The sequence below is a fragment of the Rana temporaria genome, chromosome 1, assembly GCF_905171775.1.
Source record: "Rana temporaria chromosome 1, aRanTem1.1, whole genome shotgun sequence".
In the NCBI taxonomy this organism is placed as follows: domain Eukaryota; kingdom Metazoa; phylum Chordata; class Amphibia; order Anura; family Ranidae; genus Rana; species Rana temporaria.
In genome coordinates this window covers 87,706,021-87,724,856 of record NC_053489.1, presented here as the reverse complement: position 1 = coordinate 87,724,856, position 18,836 = coordinate 87,706,021, and the positions used below count along the sequence as shown (strand labels likewise).

At 39.5% G+C, this 18,836-nt stretch overlaps 1 protein-coding gene across 6 annotated transcripts in view; it reads left to right on the top strand.

The window, feature by feature from the left end:
- Positions 1-18,836, top strand: part of MAST4 (microtubule associated serine/threonine kinase family member 4) — a 742,993-nt gene that overhangs the window by 557,752 nt on the left and 166,405 nt on the right. For all 6 annotated transcript variants that reach the window (XM_040339988.1, XM_040339978.1, XM_040339995.1 and 3 more), the window contains one exon: positions 13,896-13,984. In XM_040339988.1, the coding sequence (XP_040195922.1) occupies positions 13,896-13,984 (89 nt within the window). The remainder of the gene's footprint in view (positions 1-13,895; positions 13,985-18,836) is intronic.

Genomic DNA, 18,836 nt, shown 5'->3' with positions numbered 1-18,836 from the left:
TTCTGCACTTTTGTGAACCGTTTTCAGCAGACAGACTGAAGCCCGCTATCGGCTGAAGTCAGACAGCCGATCCAGGCTCGGGAAAGATCATGACAATGAAAACTGCACCTGCACTATAAGGGTTAACTGCTTGTTTATGCCTAGGGGGATCATGAAAACTGTTTTACCTGATACTCTGTGCTGCTAGATGGGTCCCTGCAGCCTCTTCTCTCCTGCAGTCTGGCTGTCTGAGGTACACTGACATAGCCCTGCACAGGCAAGACAACGCTGAGGGACAGTCCTCTCCCAGAGTGTGGGGGAGCACTGCTTGCAGTGGAGCAAAGAATCAAGCAAGTAAAAGTGCTCCTACCACCCCTAGATTAAATGAGCAGGTAGCCCTTACATTGGGAGCGTAGCCACACTGCAAGGAAGGACTTGAGTGATTGTAAGGCTTTGATTAAAAGAAAATAAATAATAAACATACTTACCTACACTGTGCAATTTGTTTTGCACAGAGTGGCCCCGAACTTCGACTTCTGGGGTCCCTCGATGGCTCTCGCGGCTCCATCGTTTAACCCCCTAGGAGAAGCGATGTCCTGGGGGATTACTTTGCAGGCGCGCTCCTGAGTCCAGTATTTGGCGTCCATACCCGCTGAATGTAGAACTCAGCCCCGCCCCCCGCGTCCATTGGATTTCATTGACCGCATTGGGAGCCAATGGCTGCACTGTTATCAATTTATCCAATCAAGAGCCGAGAACCCCAGGCAGAGGAAGAGCGTGTCTCCGCCGTGGGAAATTCCAGGGCTCAGGTGATTAAAATGGGGGGCTAGGGGGCCAGTCACTAGAAGAAGTTTTTGTTCACCATAGGATGCATGAAGGTGAAAAAACACTAGGGTTTACAACCCCATTAAGCGTTCTGGAGTGCAGCTCAGTTAAAAATTTAAATACATTTTTAAAATGTTCTTGCTGTGGTATATTTACACTTTTTAGCTCAGTGGCCAAGTGGTTACCACTTCTGTCTATCGGCATAGTTCAACTCCTAACCACAGGACTACTTGCATGGAGCTTGCATGTTCTCCCTGTGCCTGTGTGGGTTTTCTCCAGGTACTCTGGTTTCCTCCCACATTTTAAAGACATGCTGATTGGTTTATTGCCTATTGTCTAAATTGGCCCTAGTATGTGTATGTATGAACATTTAGTTAGGGACCTTACATTGTATCCTCTTTCAGGGCAGGAATGTGAATGTATAATATAGAAGTAAAGTGCTATGTAAAATTGTCAGCGCTATATAAGTACCAATAATAATAATAATAATAGACACACATTAGAAACCTTATAGTGAAAAAAACAATGCATATTTTTCACTGTACCAATATTTTGGCATTTCTTAATAGGCGCTGTACAGTTTTTTTTTTAATTATGTGTTTGGAAATTCATGAACAATAGAGGTAAACTTGATATTGAGCAGTGAACTTGATCTTACAAAGATGAAGAACGTACTGTACATTAAGCTAACAATCAGAAAACACAACAAATATCACAGCTGTTGTTATCTGTGCCATGACGTGAGATGAATGGCAGCCCCAGCCCAGACTCGGCCCGGACTCATGTCCCCAATGGATTTCCCTCTGCCCCTTTGGAGCTTAATCATGGAAAATCATGTTCCCCATGATTAAGCTGCAAGGATCAGAGCGAAATGCGTGCCAGCCAAAGTGTTTGCTTTGTTGTACACTCTCAATTGTAAGATATATATTTTTTACATATTTGCTTAAGTGTTTCTAAAACTACAACAGTAAAAAACAGTATGTATATGCAGTAAGGTGTGCTTGTTATACTCCCTATGGAACCTAAGGGGTTAATCCTGTGCATTGTATATAAAGGCTGTTTGATCCTGTCTGTCTGATAGTACAGAGCCTTTAGGGCACTCTGCACATGCTCCAGTTTATTTTTTTCGGGAGGGTGCATGTGATCAGCACAGGGCCAATCAGCACTGTCCAGACAGAGGATCAAGAGTCATGCAGCTTCAAATGACAGTCAGAGGAGAATGAAAACATTTCCTATAACCTTTAAAAAAGTGGATGTAAACCTAATTCATGAAATTTGTGCTGGGCACATCTACCTCTAGTGTTCTTATCTCTATCCAAAGCACCAAGTCATGTGCGTTTCTGCTGCTCCGTTCTTCTGTTATCAGCATGATAACTTCTTACAAGTTCTCCAACAACCCAGATAAAACCAGCCTGAAATGTGTGTTGTGGGAGGTTGCTATAAATAGATTAGCAGATAGCTTGTCTTGTCACAGCACAGCTTTGCACATTCCTTCCTGTGTCTATGTGGAGGAGGGGTGTGTGCCTTCCCTCCAATCAGCTGTATGCCAAGAATCCACTCCCAGTGCTGAACAGGAAGAGAAAATCTCTAACACACTGTGCACTTTCTAAAGAATATAAATAAGTTGAAGCCAGCAGATATACCAGTAAAACTTATGTAGGGAGATTTGTTTCATCTCTGTGTATCATCTAAGGCTATTCACTTCACTGGGTATAGGAGAGGGTTTACATCCACTTTAACCAGTGCTCGGCCGGACACTGATAGAAGTCACAAGACTGCTATATACAGCTGATGAGAAAAGGTATTTAGCAGTTTATATTTACTTAAATAATAGTATTTTTATGTCCTATGTACTGTGGAAGACCAGATATAATGAATGCAGGGTCCTGAGTTTAGTAACACTAATTATTGATGATTTAGAAATCTAATGTGAACAAAATTTCAAATGCTAGGAGTGAAATTCTACATATTAATAGAAGATGTGCATTTGGCATTGCTACGTGAAAACATTACACCGTTCTTAAAGAGGACCTGTATTATTGAAGGTTTGCCCCAAAAAAGGCAAAGAGAGGGACTGGTCACCCGTATTGCCCACACACTTTGTGCAGCTGATCTTTTCCCTATAACTGGCTAACCGTGCCATGTGTACATTATATCTCTGTGTGGAGGTGGCCATTTGGATAGAGAAGCAGGGCATTGCTCCCCCCTCCCCCGATGACTGGTGGTTTGATAAATTAGTGGAAGGACTGCTCAAAAACCGGCAGCAGAAAGCTCATGTCCACAGAATGAATGGCTCAGAAGCAGGGAAGAGGATTGCACTGCAGGCCCTCAAAGTATAGCTTTCTCTCCAGTAAGGGGAACAGTTATCAGGACAGTAGTGACCTCACCAAATCGTACTCCTAATCTGGTGAGATTAGTGCTTTAGATGATCTCACTGTGCACATATTCAGCTATAAGACTGATATTTGGGAGGAATTTGAAACAAAGGGTACAGTTTAGGCACAATTAACATTTCTAGATGTTTCCGTATAGGAAAGTCAATCTTCTCTTCTGGTCCACTTTAAGAAGCTGCAAGACATTTTCAAATGAATGGTAAGATGACCCATCTGAGATCATAGATGATGTCACTGGTGCTAATTCCTTGCCTGGGATTTACGTAATGACCTGATACCTTACTCACTGATTTTCTGTCTTTTCAATTTAAAGTCATTATTGGCTTTGTCTGACCCAGCCATATCTGGGAGCAGGCTTGTCTGCTACCGATTGACTTGCAGACAGTAATTAATCACTTTTTTATTGACTGTTGCTTTTGGGGAAATGTGATGTTTGGAAACAAACAGCAGTGACAAATGTCTTCAGGTGGTGAGCGTTTTTGTCTGAGCATGGAAAAATTAGATTAATTTAGTGCCAGAGCAGTAATTAGCGCAATCTTTATCGCCTTATTATAGCTGGCAGCTTTGTTGTTTTTGTGTTTAATATGTCATTCATAGCTTTGAGGCTGCACAGAGAGACTGCTATAAATTAATATTGAGAAGGCCTTGTAGAGGCCTGTGGGTAAATCTCTGTTGCGACAATCTGAGCGCCAAGATCTGTGCCATTCCTCTGTAATGAAGAAACCTGCTTAATGATTTGATATCAAAGTGTGAGAGAGATGGCAAAATAAATGCATAGTTGAAGTGTTTTTCTAACGGCTAGTATTTATAATAGGAAATCTGCTAAGCGCTGACAGCGATTGCTGGAAAAGAATAGTAATTTCTGAGAGGATAAAACACTATATATGGGGTACCCATGTCTCCAATTATTGATGAAAACATGAGAGAAATAAAAATGTATTAAAATTAATTTGTAAGCATTACCATATTACAATATTATTTTGTGTTAAGAAGGATCTTATTCATGCAAGCAATAAAACAAAAAACAAAGGTTCTGGATTGGCAGTTGTTGCATGCATACAACCAAGGTTTTTAATGTTAACATACCTTTTTATTTATTTTTTATCAGACAAAGGTTTCGTGAGTGTACACCATTGGTAAAACAATGGTTATCACACTGAACAAGAAACACCCAGAATACGTATATCTTAACATGCAGAATAGACACATAACAAAGTATCACAATACCAACCCATAAAACCAATGCAAATGAGCATGGACTGCAGTTACATAGCACAGTAGATACTAGGTGTATCATAAAATTCTGCTTAATACAAGTCTAATAGGTGTGGTCAATGAGTTATCCCATAATTTTTTCAAATTTAGCTGGGCATCCTCTATGCTGGAAAATAGTACGCTCAAGACAAAGAGTGTTTCCCATGTAGTGAAACTATTCCTAATTATATGGTGGTTGCTCAGACTTCCAATATTACAGTAAGAGTCACACTAGACATTGTTTGGGATTCAATTTAATTTTAGTTTGGAAAACTATATTTTTCTTACCCTGGTCCAGTATCTATAAAGCTTAGCATGTAAATAAGGTCACCATGATCTCTGCGACACTTACTACATAGAAGATCTCCAAAAGACCTATTTTATCTAAGTTTAGGGGAGTATAGTGAGCACGGAAAGCCATATAGAGTTAGAAAAGACTTTGTCGTTTAAGGAACTCAATTGAAAGATTTTAAGAGTCTTTTCTTTTGGTCTTTTACATTGGACCTACATCATCATCTTGACTCATCATTGCTTTGCACGGGTAATCCTCCAGATAGGATAAGAGGAGCAAAGCAGTGGGAGATGAAATCTTTAGTTGCCGGGTATTTTCCATAAAGTTTCAGATGGCGGTGGGAGATGGATGCAAGTCCCAAGAGGGTCCCTGTGCATTCACTGCATGTTTAAGTTGCAAATAATAAAATGGATATATAGATGGGAAGGTTATATCTGGAATTTAGTTCAAAGAATAACACCAAATTGATGTCCTTAAAAATATGGTGCAGGTGAGTAATTCCACATATTTGCCATTTTGAAGCATACTGAAGTTTAGTTAATTCTGGGTAAGAACCATTATGCTATATGGGGCTGTAACTAGTAAAAAATCTTCACCTGCTGCAATTGTTTGGCCTTGGTCCAAATTTTATGCATTAAGATATAGGTTAAGTCAAATTTCTTAGAATTACAGAAGTGGAAGGATTTCAAACTCCCAAGAACGTCTTGGCATTCTGTCAAATGCAGGACTATGGATAATGTGGAATCCTTAGGGAAGTGAGGCGCTACTGGAGAGCTATGCATACCACCAATCTTATGTTGCAGCTTGGCTGTCAAGTAGCATAACCACGGGCTAGGAAATTCAACTTCAACAGGAGACTATATTTTGGCACGTTGCAATTGCTCCAGCTTGAACCTCAGTGACCGATCTCTCCACAGCAGAGTTCTAAAAATGGAATTGACAAAATGGAAAATCGTTAAGGTTATAACCATTAAAAATAAAATAGTTGGAGCATAAATATTATTTTACAAAATGTTAAAAGACAGAATTGTTTATGTCTAAGGCCAAAATGTCAGCCACTTTTTTTTTTTTACTTTTTCAGTAGAGGAGTCAAGGATTGGAACCCCTTTTCAGATTTGTATTGAGGTCTATGACCCTGTTAAGTAGAACATACACTAATTGAAATTTGACCAGTTCAACAGGGACCATCTAAATTTGTGTGTGCCCGTCCCACCTCGATGGAAGTCAATTGATTGAGTAAAATTTTACGTGTCCCTTCGAAGAAATCAATCAGCAGCTGCATTTCAGTCTGTGGGTCCGGCTGTCACAATACCATGTCCCGACATGGGGAATTCTCTATCCACCTCATTTGTGCGGATAGAGGAATTGGTCCCCTTTTTTTGTTGTTGTTGTCTCAACGAAAAAACAAAACTACTAACAGTCTTTGGCCATCTTTAGAGAGTTATGCCGCGTACATACGATCGGAAATTCCGATCGTTTTTCTGACGGAATGTTGGCTCAAACTTGTGTTGTATACACACGGTCACACAACTCTTGTTGGGAATTCTGACTGTCAAGAACACGGTGACGTACCAGATGTACGATGAGCCAAGATCAATGAAGTTCAATAGGCAGTTCGGCTCTTCTGCTTGATTCCAAGCATGCATGTTTTTTTGCGTGTCGGAATTGCATACAGGTGAGTGGATTTTCTGATTGGAACTTTTTCTGTCTGAAAAATAGAGAACCTGCTCTCAATCTTTTGTTGGTGGAAATTCCGACCGCAAAAGTCCAATGGAGCATACACACGGTCGGAATTTCCAACCAAAAGCTCACATCGGACTTTTCTTGTCGGAACTACCGATCGTGTGTACGCAGCATGAATCTTTCTGTTTGTCTTGGTGACCACTGTCACCAGAACTGAAAGTGAAGGAAACTCACAAATTTTTAATTGTAAAATGTGGATGACCAACTGCAAAGTTTATGTGCAGCCAAAACTTTTCATTTTTGAATAAATAGGAAAGGATTAGCAACCCTGGCAGGGGTTTCTATTTTTCCTGGTGTCCATTGTCACTGAGAATGAGAGTAATGGGAAACTCAAAATTTTCAAGTTGTCACCAGAACAGAAGGTGAAGGTACATTTTATAACGTGTTCTGGTGACAACTAAGAGAGAAATTTCCTTTATTTTGAAAATAATTTTTTTATCACTTTCTGATAAATCTCCTGGGCAGGAAACTAAAGAAAATCTCCCCAGCAGGACACAGACAGCAAATAATTATGTTAATTGATGGAAGTTTTAATCATTAACTAAACTATCCAAAACTAAGCAAAAAAGATTTTGGTTATACATATTCTTTCAGGGCCTGGTGTGTCGCCATTGTGCGTGTTGGTATGCTGCAGTGCCACCTTTCCCAATGCCCGTAGATTGCAACGTACCACAACACACAGTAATGCACTGTGCATTGTGGTGCTCTGCATTGTAAAACTTAATTTTTTATCAAATGAATGGGCTGCCCACTTATGCAACACACTTTACCTTGCATATGTTAATACACAGCAAAGATGTAAATGGTCCGTAAGCTCCCTCTCTAAATAACGTGTTATAAAGTAAAAACATGTCTGTGGTTAAAAGCCACCCTCAGTTAAGCAGGCTCATTTTTCTCAGCCATACATTTTTGATAATGGATGCATTTAAGAAGCTTTGTGGTCCAGCTATAAAAATAAATTTCAATAGCTTTTAATCTTTTCTTGAATATGAGCCCATATGGTTTGCAGACAGTCATTTCATGACCAATTCTGCTGGGTATAACTAATGTCAGCAAGCTGCTCTGGGCTTCATGTGAGATTTACAGGCATCATCAGTCTTGAAAGTGGCACCAGCGATTATGTTGTCTAAGGCATGCAGGATAAACAAATAACTGCAGCTTTTCTGAAATATCTGTACATAAATACACACTAATGTGTTGCATAAACAGTGTTTAAAGGGGATATTCAGCAATATGGGGCCTATTTATAAAACTGCTAAGTGCACCGGTTTGCTGCACTTTGTTCTTTAACTTATATTTTTCATACTTCCCTATCTCTCTGTTGGTACGGCATTCGAGGTATGTGTAGACAGTCTGACTTGGTAAACCTTCTGTTCTTTTGTTTTGTTATCTGTAAACTGTATACATTGCAAGGATAGTGTATGTAAGAGAACACCCTCATAATGGGACTTTAACGTCTTAGAATGATTACAACGTTTACAAAGTCTTTCTTCAATGCACAGTATAAAAAATGATTGCAATACAATTTAAAATGCATTCATAAAGTTTACACATGCAATGTACTCAAATTGGGATCACCAAAACTGAAAGTGAGGATGATCAATATCCAACGCGTTTCTAAATTGCTTATCTTCTTCAGGGGTGCATAGACCTCAAATAAAGAGCTTTACCATCTATAATATAAAAATTGCATTAAAACTGTATAATGGTGTATATCACATAATACTTTATTCTTTTTATACAAAAACGTTATACTGTCATGCTAATCAATACCTATTAAGGCAATGAGTACATCTTCGAAGGATAATAGTTAAAAATGTGCTGTATATTGTCCTCTCAACATGACCAGGAAGTGTGGAGACCAGTGCCCAGCCAGTGAGTCACTGGGGTCGGATAATTCACCGCCAATGTACCCATTGCCTTTAAAGTTATCAAAAAATGGCTTGAGTAAGAGGTAGATGCCTCGAAACATGTAGCCATGCCCCCATTCCGCTGAACACCGGCTTCCTACTTCTGGTTTCTTGGACACCATGGACCACCTGGAAAGTAGGGGTGATCTTTGGGTATCCTCTCCTGTCATGCAAGCAAACTTGCTACCACCACCATGGTATAACACACATAAACATCTAGAGATAGTTCGGCCACCACACACCTCACCCGGCCTGAGTGGTAAGATCATGATCATGGAGCTTTACATAGAGCATAGAGACGATGGCCTATAATTTCACACAGCACTTTATGAACTATTTTGGCAAGAGCACTGTGCATTGGTTGCGTGGATTGGTTATTCACAAGAGCACTGTATTATAGTATTTTGAGCACTTTGTCTGGACATAATGAGATTTATACACAATTTCTTAAAGGTTTGAATTATTTGGTGGAAATTTAGCATATGAGGTGACAGCGTTACGTAGTAACATTAATTAGCAGGCCGAGCAGGTCCGCCTGTCAGTTTTTCAGGTGGACCCGATCGGACCACCCATTGCCCTCTATGGAGCGGCAGGTGTCAACAGAAATTCGATCCGCTAAAAGCAGATATCTGTCGGATAGGATGACGGTTGGATGTAAATGGACAGGCGGTGCATGTACATTTGACCGCCCATAGAGGAAAGCAGGCTGTGTCCATGCCTGCTCTGCATAAGTGGAGCAGACATGGACCTGTCATCCACCTACTAAGCGGACAGATTCTCGGCTGATCAGGTGGATCAGCTGCCGAAGTCGGAAGGAGAAGGATTCTAATAGTTTCTAGACAGCCACAAGTAGCTTTGTCCCCACACTATCCTTTTACATACAATACAGGAGGGCAGTTTATAAATCTTTAACCCTTTGTTAGGAAGGACAGTTTATAGCTGATAACGAAGAACTGTGAACATAGTGCAGACATGGTTACATATGTTTCCTAAACATTACAAAGCAGGCAGAGCATATAAGGATTTGTAAGTGGGTAAAAAGCACTTTAAAAGGTAACCAGCATTTTTTTTTACATGTTTTATAAATTATGCTTTGTTAATGAGAACATGTAACAAATATAAAGTAGGTGTAATTCCAATGTGGCTGCAAAATACATTTTAAAGCCGAACTACGGGGCAGATGTAGGAAACATAATTTAATTTACTTGTGTATTACTTTAAAATAAAAAAACAATATATTTTCACACATAACCTGAGTAGGTATCTTAATGTGTCTCCATCGCTCTCATCCCTTGTACAGCAGCACCCATTTAGAGATGGAGAGGCATCAGTAGGAATCAATCAGGTTTTCCTTTAAATTGGCTCTGTTGGCGTACAGTGCACAAAAAGTCTGACATGCTAAGAAGAAATCTGAATTCCTGTGCTGCCCTAAAGGGCTTGTTTGCGCCAGCAAGCAGAACGGGAAACCTATGATCCGTGTGCGTTTCCTACACCGTCCACTGGGTGTATGATCTTCTGCAGGTGTCAATATAATCGTAACGACAACCCAAAACCGACCTCCCATGGTACCAAAGTGCTATGCAATAAAAAAAAGAAGGGCAGGAAAAACTTTGTGTGATCCAGGACAATTTCAGCCTGTTCAAATGAATCGGCTGAAAATCGCACTATACTGAGTCGCACAGGGACATGGACTGTAGGTGTAAACCTGCCCTGATCCAATGAAACTGACAAGTGATTTCTTCACAAATTGTCATGTCCAAGAGTTCCAATCTCTTGGTCCCCTATAGCACTGAGTGGTTTCTTCCACTTACCACTGTCATTGCTGGACATAGAAATGATGTGGTTGCTGTTGGAAGGGGCCACTGAGTCCAGTGGGGGGGACAAATATCAACACATCCAGAAGTGTCAGTCTTGCAGGAAATTCATGGAATTCAGCCAGTCTGTAGATAAAGGAAAGCTGGCAGCTCGATCTTCTGCAATGAATAAATGTATTAATCCTGGTGTGGTACAAAATACAGGGCTTGCGCGTTTTGGCATTTAGCCTTAAGCCTCGTACACAGTTTTGGATTTTCTGACGGAAAAAGTGTGATAACAGGCTGTTGTGGGAAAATCCGACCATTTGTATGCTTCATCGGACATTTGTTGTCGGGTTTTCCGCAGACAAATGTGGGATAGCGTGCTTTAAAATTTCGTACAAGAACCTTTTTCTAAGTTGGAGCGACTTGAGTCGCTCCTATTAGAACGGTTCCATTAATTAGAGCGAATCGCGACTTGTCAGGCGGCTGAGTCGCCTGACGAGTTGCCCGAGTGTGAACCGGCTCTAAAGGAAATAGGGAGCTATAAATACCCTGAGAAATAGTAAACAATCCATATAGCAATAAAGGATTTTTTTTTATAAATCCGTGCAAGTCTACACATTTATTACTGATTTTTCGTGTTTTTGTTTGGAGTTTTCATGCAATATTCAACTCTGCCCTGTGCTGGGTGTATATTTTCAAGAATTAATTTTTTTCTTTTCATTGCTACAATTTGATATTGTTTTTGTTTTGTCTTTGCGGTTTGTTGTGTCATCTGATTCTACCCACATCTGGATACTGCAGTGCACAAGAACTGATGATTATCTTTATTAATGTGATAGGTTTAGTATAAATTGCCTGTGCCATTTATACACAGACTTGACAATGAAATCTATAATTATTGTATCATCACATTTTTTGATAAGTTGCTGTTCTTCTCGGCGGTATAAGTGGATAAATACAAGGGAATTTGCTTAGCCCATGAAATATTCATACCGTGAAAAATTCAAGTTATAATGCGGCCTATGGAAATTTACATGGCTCTGTAATGCTGGTTAGATATTGCCGGTTTGACACTAATGTGGAAGAAGGTTCCGCTGTTTAAACATGCAAGTATACATAGCATGTGTCCTGGGCGGGTAGAAGCTGGCAGGACGAGGCTGATCTGAAGCATTTGCTTCTCTTCCATAGCATGAAGCCAACCTAATTACTAGGCTAGTTGACTATAGCAGCAGTTGTCTCTGCGGTCTTAGCTGAAGGTCGGCTATTTTCCTGCCCAAATTATTTTATAAACCAGTGAACTGCATCTTCATATTCAAATCCTGCAGAGGTGGAAAATTCATATGAAAATCAGGAGCCATTCAGTCCAGTCTAGAAGCCAACAACCGCGGTATAGAAGCATTCCAGCTGATACAATGGACCAGAACAGAGCTGTGAGAGCTACAGCTTTGTAACTTACATATTTTAGAGGGAATATATAGTGTTTTCAAAAAATGTAAACAGTTTAAATAGATCAGCTTGATATAATATTGTTATCAATGTGTGTTTTATATTTTTTTTATATATATTTTTTATATTAAAACCTTATTTCTGTGTAAATTTGCTTATTACATAACGTGTTTTTAAAAAGTAATGCATGCACTAATTGTTCTGCATTCCGGTGCGATTTATAAAGCATTCAAATTAATAGGCTGCAAAATCGCAGCGATTGTGGCACTTTTTAATGTGCGATCCAAGTGTTTACCAGCACTAAATCTCAGTTCATGAAGTAATAAAAATATGGAAGAGCAGCCATTTTAAAAACCGAAAGTAAGATCAAAATCTACTTTTGGGTAAGCACTGCTTCAGTAATGCTGGCCATATACTCCACGAAAAATCATCCGAACAAACTTTCGAAAAACGAAAATTCGATTGTGAGCACAAACAATAGTGCCATCATGTAATGACCGATAAATTGTTCAGTAGACATAAAAAAAAAAAAGTTCAGACGGGAAACACATTAACCCTTCCGATTTATCGTTCGTTCGGCAGAAAATTTCCAAACTTGTTCTTCGTTTTTTTGGCTCAAGAACGTCCAAACAATTATCGATTTTGTGCCCATTAACTGTTCGAAAAACGAAAGATCTTTCTTAACGACCGAATGTCGGCCGAATTTTCGTATAGTGTATGGCCAGCATTACTCACAGCATTTGTTTACTAAAAATGAATTGTGCTTTCCTTTTTATAGCTGATCTTTATGCAGATTCATCTGCTTATGTGATCTGAATTAGATGCACGTCTGCAAGGAAAACATTGTTTTAGTATTATATAGAGGTGCCCTGAATGGAAATTTTTGAAACTCAGAATGCACTTGGCCGAAACCAAAAATTACAGTTTTAAAAAAAAATATGTTATATTTAATTGTATTATATTCGACATTTTAATTTATGTCATGAATTTAAATTAATATGAATTTGTCGGCCATTATTGGCACCTTCAGCGCAAGAAAACCTCAAGAAAAATGTATCCCTTTTAAATTCTATTAGCTAGATTCACATAGAGTTAGGCTGGCGTATCAGTAGATACGCCGACCTAACTCGAAATCTGCGCCGTCCTAAGTTTAAGTGTATTCTCAAACAGAGATACACTTAAACCTATCTAAGATATGACAGCTTGCGCCGTCGTATCTTAGGGTGCAATATTTAGGCTGGCTGCTAGGTGGTGCTTCCATTGCGCTCGGCGTAGAATATGTAAATCACTAGATACGCCTATTCACGAACGTACGCGCGCCCGTCGCAGTAAAGATACGCCGTTTACGTAAGGCATTTTCAGACGTAAAGTTATTCCATCAAATAGCTAGACTAGTAATGTTAAGTATGGCCGTCGTTCCCGCGTTGAAATTTGAAAATTTTACGTCGTTTGCGTAAGTCGTCCGTGAATAGGGCTGAACGTAATTTACATCCACGTCGAAACCAATACGTCCTTGCGGCGTACTTTGCCGCAATGCACACTGGGATATGTACATGGACGGCGCATCCGCCCTTCGTAAAAAACGTCAATCACGTCAGGTCACCCTCCATTAACATAAAACACGCCCCCTCAGCATAATTTGAATTAGGCGCGTTTACGCCGGCCACATTTACTCTACGCCGCTGTAACTTAGCAGGCAAGTACTTTGTGAATACAGTACTTGCCTAGCTAACTTACGGCGGCGTAGTGTAAATACGATACGCTAAGTCGCCGCAAAGAAGCTGCGGTCTATTTGAATCCAGCTACATGTATGTCTTTAGACTGGTCCGTTGCGCTTCCATTGTGTTAAAAATCTTGCTTGCTGCATTTTTGTCCAGTTAAAGCTGCACCAAAAAAAAAACACACCTCCTCATTGAAAACGCAGCAAGAACGCATCAATAAAGCACCCGTGTTATGTTTTTCGTGCATTTTTTGAGTCATGTCATGACCTATGAAAACACCTTTTTCGCCTGCTGAAATTTTGGTGCATCTCTAGTATTATAAGTAGCTTTTTTATTTCTATTTATCATTTAAATGTAATGGATTATTTGGGCGCTTTGTGAATTGTGAAATTTGTGAAGCAAATAATAATCGGTGAAGCCAGGGCAAATATAATCCAGTTGTGTTCTTTTTGTTTTCTTGTTTTTTTTTTTATTTGAAATTATATGTGATTTCGTGTTTGAAACTTATTGTAACACGTGTTTCTGCTTTTCAGTTGTAGGACCAGCAATAGGAAGAGTTTAATTGGCAACAGTCAGTCTCCAGCCCTTCCTCGACCCCACTCGCCTCTTTCTGCTCACACTGGTATGTAGCACTCTCCGTCACCCTGTTTTAAATTTCACATCACATATGCTCTCGTTATACATGACTGTGCTCTAGATCTCACTTTATCATGTTAATTATGTTTATTGCGGCTGGAGTTTCTGGCAAACTTTTACCTTTGGAAAGCAAATACGATAAAACAGCTTTGCAATTCGGAGTTTATGAACCATAACAGCACCACTTGTTTTATCAATGGCTAGAATCAATTTGATGGTAAACAAACATCTTGCAGTTTTGTGGCGAATGCTAAATTAGATTAAAACTTTGGACTTGTGAAAATGTGCAAAATTTTGCCCAGACTGCCAGATTTCTCTTTCAAGTGGTATTAATAATATAAATCTTGATAAAGTATTAAACCCAAAACTAACAATGTCATATATTACAGGTGACTATATTAGATTTATTTTTTAGGCTTTTCCCCCCTCTGATGATCTTGCCAGTAATGCACCTCCTGTATTAGAGTGCCCCCACTCTGGATGAAGGTACACAGGGGGCACATTTGCACAGCAGAATTTTAATTTGGGTGGGAAGTGTAGTGTTTTATGTACTAGCAAATTTAAATAACAAGTTGAAGCCAAACTTCATTTAACACTTTATAAGCAGTTATAGCAAACATGTTTTTCCTTTAGAGATAAAGGTTAATAAATAAAAGCTGATCATTGTAAGAAGCCCTATCAATGTTAAATGGTTTGTCACATCCCTGTAACTAGGGTTGCATGGATACAGAGCATTTGTACTTGTGCAAAAGCTCTGATGCTTAACCTGATACCTTGGCAGTCGGGGATGATCGTTGAGGCAATCGGGAGGGGAGTTACAATCACTGATCTCCCTGTATAGATTTCAATAAAGCATCTGACAGACGCTTTCCCTCCGATGGCTTTCAGCTGCTTTATTGAAAGCCACACAGGGAGATCTGTGATTGTAACTCCCCCCCACCAACACACCAATCATCCCTGACTGTCCCCTGTATCCTCCTCCAGTCCCCCTCCATGTCCTTTTTTGTGTGCTCCAGTCTGGTCCCCCTTCGTGTCCTCCTAAATCCCCCCTCCCCCCCCCATGTCCTCCTTCCTGTGCTCCTCTGGTTCCCCCCATGTCCTCCTCTGTGCACTCCTCCCTTTGCTCCTTTGGTGCCCCTGTGTCCTCTGGTCCCCATCTGTGCTTCTCCACCCTCCCCTGTCCCAGATCTGTCAGGATGGAGAGCGGAGGAAAGAGCCAGTATATATGTTATTTACCGGCTCCTTCCATTTATAACTGAGCATTAAGGATGAGCTCCGGCGTGTTTACACACTCCACGTGCAGAGCCCTCCAGGAAGTCTGCACGGCGCTGCGCTAATCACAGGCAGTTGGCACGGATGCAGAGATCAGGAAATGTCTCGCTGCCTGAGATTAGCGCAGTGCCGGCTTCCTGGCGGGCTCTGCACATGGAGTGTGCAAACACACCGGAGCTCGTCCCTACTGAGCATCGTAACCTGTGTTTACGATGCTTCAGTTTATGAATGAACAGGAGCAGCTGTCTCCTATCCATTTATCTTCAGTGCAGCCGGGGAATCTCTGTCCCCAGTCCCTCTCCCTGTCTCCTCCAACAGGGTTGATTTAAAAAAAAAAAGGAAACCACCGACACTGTCCCCTCCCCCTCACCGCCCCCCCCCCCAAAAAAAATGTATGCGTGTGTGTATATATATATATATATATATATGTGTGTATGTGTGTATGTATGTGTGTGTGTGTGTGTGTGTGTATATGTATGTGTGTATATATATATATATATATATATATATATATAATTGTAAAAAATTTAATTGTAAAAAAAAATATATATATATATATATATATATATATATATATATATATATATATATATATATATATATATATATATATATAAAAATAAAAAACTGACAGTTCACGCCTCATCAGTGCCACTGTCACATGACATTAAAAAAAAGTATTGGCGAGTACTTGAAAAATAGTATCGTTACTTGTACTCAGTCTTAAAAAATTGGTGCAACCCTACCTGTAACTGATGCATCTGCAAGACAGCAATTTTTTTTTTCTAAAAACAACAGAGTTACTGGTTGGCTAACCAGATGAGAATAGAAAGAAAATCTAGAAAAGAAAACGAATGCAGCAATCTAAGAATTGGTAAGCTGCAATATAATAGTTTGCTTTTGGGCTTAATACTGCTTGAATTTCTCTATTTTATGCTTTACTTTGACTTGATGAGAAACCAGAATGTCTGCATGGATCACATGCGAAGGCATTGTGTACCTGGGCAATGCATTTTTTTTTTTTTTACTTCTCTAAATCCTTGATTGTTATCTGTATACCCTAATGTTATACAGAAACTATTATCACACTTGAGTGCCAGGGAGAAAATGGTTGTATTTTATTCAATCTCTTCGGTGTTCTTTGTATTAATACTGTATATTATTTTCAGATCCAGTATTGTAAAATGTCTGGTGAAGGAACCAAATATGTTTCCAAAGCATTTATCTTAAAAACCCATAAAGGTCAATTGACGTCAAATAAATAGATATGCAGTTAGTAGCCTTCATTTTTAAAGTCTTGCCACATTTTCTTATGCCACAGCCGTGCACTAGAAGAATTTTGTTCAAACTTTCAGGAATGGTTGTTCAAAATTTTAAAGGAACAGGATGAAAAATCTTTCTCAAACAAAAATTATAAAAAAATTGAAATGTGGTTCTCATTTAGAAAATATATACAGTATATAAAAGCAAAACGAAAAGTAAATTTGAACGGCATTTGTCAAGTCATCCACTGTACTGAGACTTTTGGTGTGAATGTTCATAAAAACTATGATTTGTAAATCTATACTAATTTATGGCCAGCTTAAAACTCAGTTCTCTCAGTAATGCCACAGCGCTGGTCAGACACATTCTTTACCACCTTTGCAAAAAAAATTATGTGAGGACACTTAAAGGGTAATTCCACTTTTGTGGGGGAAAAAATAGCAAATAACGAAAAAATAATGTAGCACAGGGCTCAAAATTTCAAGTCCTGAAAATATATTTGATGAATGAATGAAAAACTTATATAGCGCGGCACATGCAAACTGAATCGCCTCTGGGCGCTTGATGTTTCCTGTCTTATGACATCAAAAGAGCAGAGTTTTAATCTGTCTTCTGAAAGTCAGGTGGTTTTCCTCCAACCGAATGCTGGTTGGTAAAGCGTTCCATAGTCTCGGACCTTGAAAAGCAAACCTACTTTCTCCTTTGGACTTGTATTTGGTTTTTGGCACCTTGACCAGATTTTGGTCAGTGGATCGCAGAACGCGATTAGAATTGTGAGGTTCTATCTTGTCGCAAAGATATTGCGGCGCCTTCCCATGAATGCACTTATGTGTCAGGCAGAGTGCTTTAAATACAATTCTGTCTTTTACTGGCAGCCAGTGAAGGGTTCTCAGCGAAGGTAAGATTGATTCCCATGTCCTTTTCCCAGTCACCAGTCTGGCGGCCGTATTCTGTACGACTTGCAGACGAGCGATTTGGTACTTTGGGAGCCCGAGGTAAAGGGCATTTGCATAGTCCAGTCTGGAATTCACGTTTGTTCCCACCACGACTGCTACGTCTTCTTTGGGGATCAATGACTTCACCCAAGATACCCGCTAGCTTGTTTACATACAGAAGCCAGCTGGAGATCTGCTATATGGGACAGGATTGGGGCAACAATAATGACGTGAAGGAAGTGATGAAAGTGGGCAATAAAAAAAAAAAGTGAAACGGGAAAAATATGCTGTGAAAAAGTATTTTTTTTTTAATGAAAATTATAATATCAATTTTTTTAAATTGTAATACGTATATGTTGTATAAAAACAGCAATTTGGTTGTCCTCATCAGGAACAATCATGTAGGACAGCAGATAGGGAAAAAACAGGGTGGTTGTTTTTGTTTTTATATAACATATACTTATTATTATACATTTTTTTAATTTGGAAAAAAATTATTGTTTTTTAGATATATTTTCATAAATAAACCTTTTCCACATCACATTTTTTCCTTTTCACGTTATGTTTTATTACACATTTGATTCATTTTCTTTACTTCATTCTTATTTTCACTTTTTCATCACATGATCTTCTCATGATTGCGTTTTTTTCTTCCCTTTTTTTTCTCCACTTCCACGCCATCATTTCACAGTCTTCATCAATATGCATCACACACACCGGCACTGATTCCATTCATAGCCGATGATGCTCATTTAAACCTATGCATGGCTCTGTTTTCCCAACCTCTGAGACCAAGCTCCCACACGGGTCAAATTGGCGTGGCTGGAGCGACACTGGCTAAGGCCACAATTATTCACATATTCATGCTTCATGCACTGAGTTGGTCAGCAGTTTTCCTTCCTTCCCTGAATGGTGCAAAGGCACCTGCTTCCTTCACTTTAACCGGCGGGAGATCTTTGTCTCAGCTAAACTGCTCTGGCAGTTATACCTGGATTACCGTTGATAAAACATTTTAGTCATGTGTGTGTAATATATATATATATATATATATATATATATATATATATATATATATATAATTATACACATTTTTTATTTTATAAGGAAACGGGTAGCCCTTATATCCGACATATTAATCTTTCACAAAAGGGGAAGTTAGCAGCTCACCATAAGGGCCCTTACAGATAGGGCAGACTCCGTCATGCGGATCTACCTGCTCAGCAAGGAATCTGTCCGCTATGTAGAGCGGACACAGCCTGCTCTTCTCTATGGGCCAGGCAGATGGAAATGGGCTGCTAGTTTGTTTCCATCCGACTATCATACGATCCGCTGGACAGATGGGAAACCGATCCCTATTGGTCTGTTTTT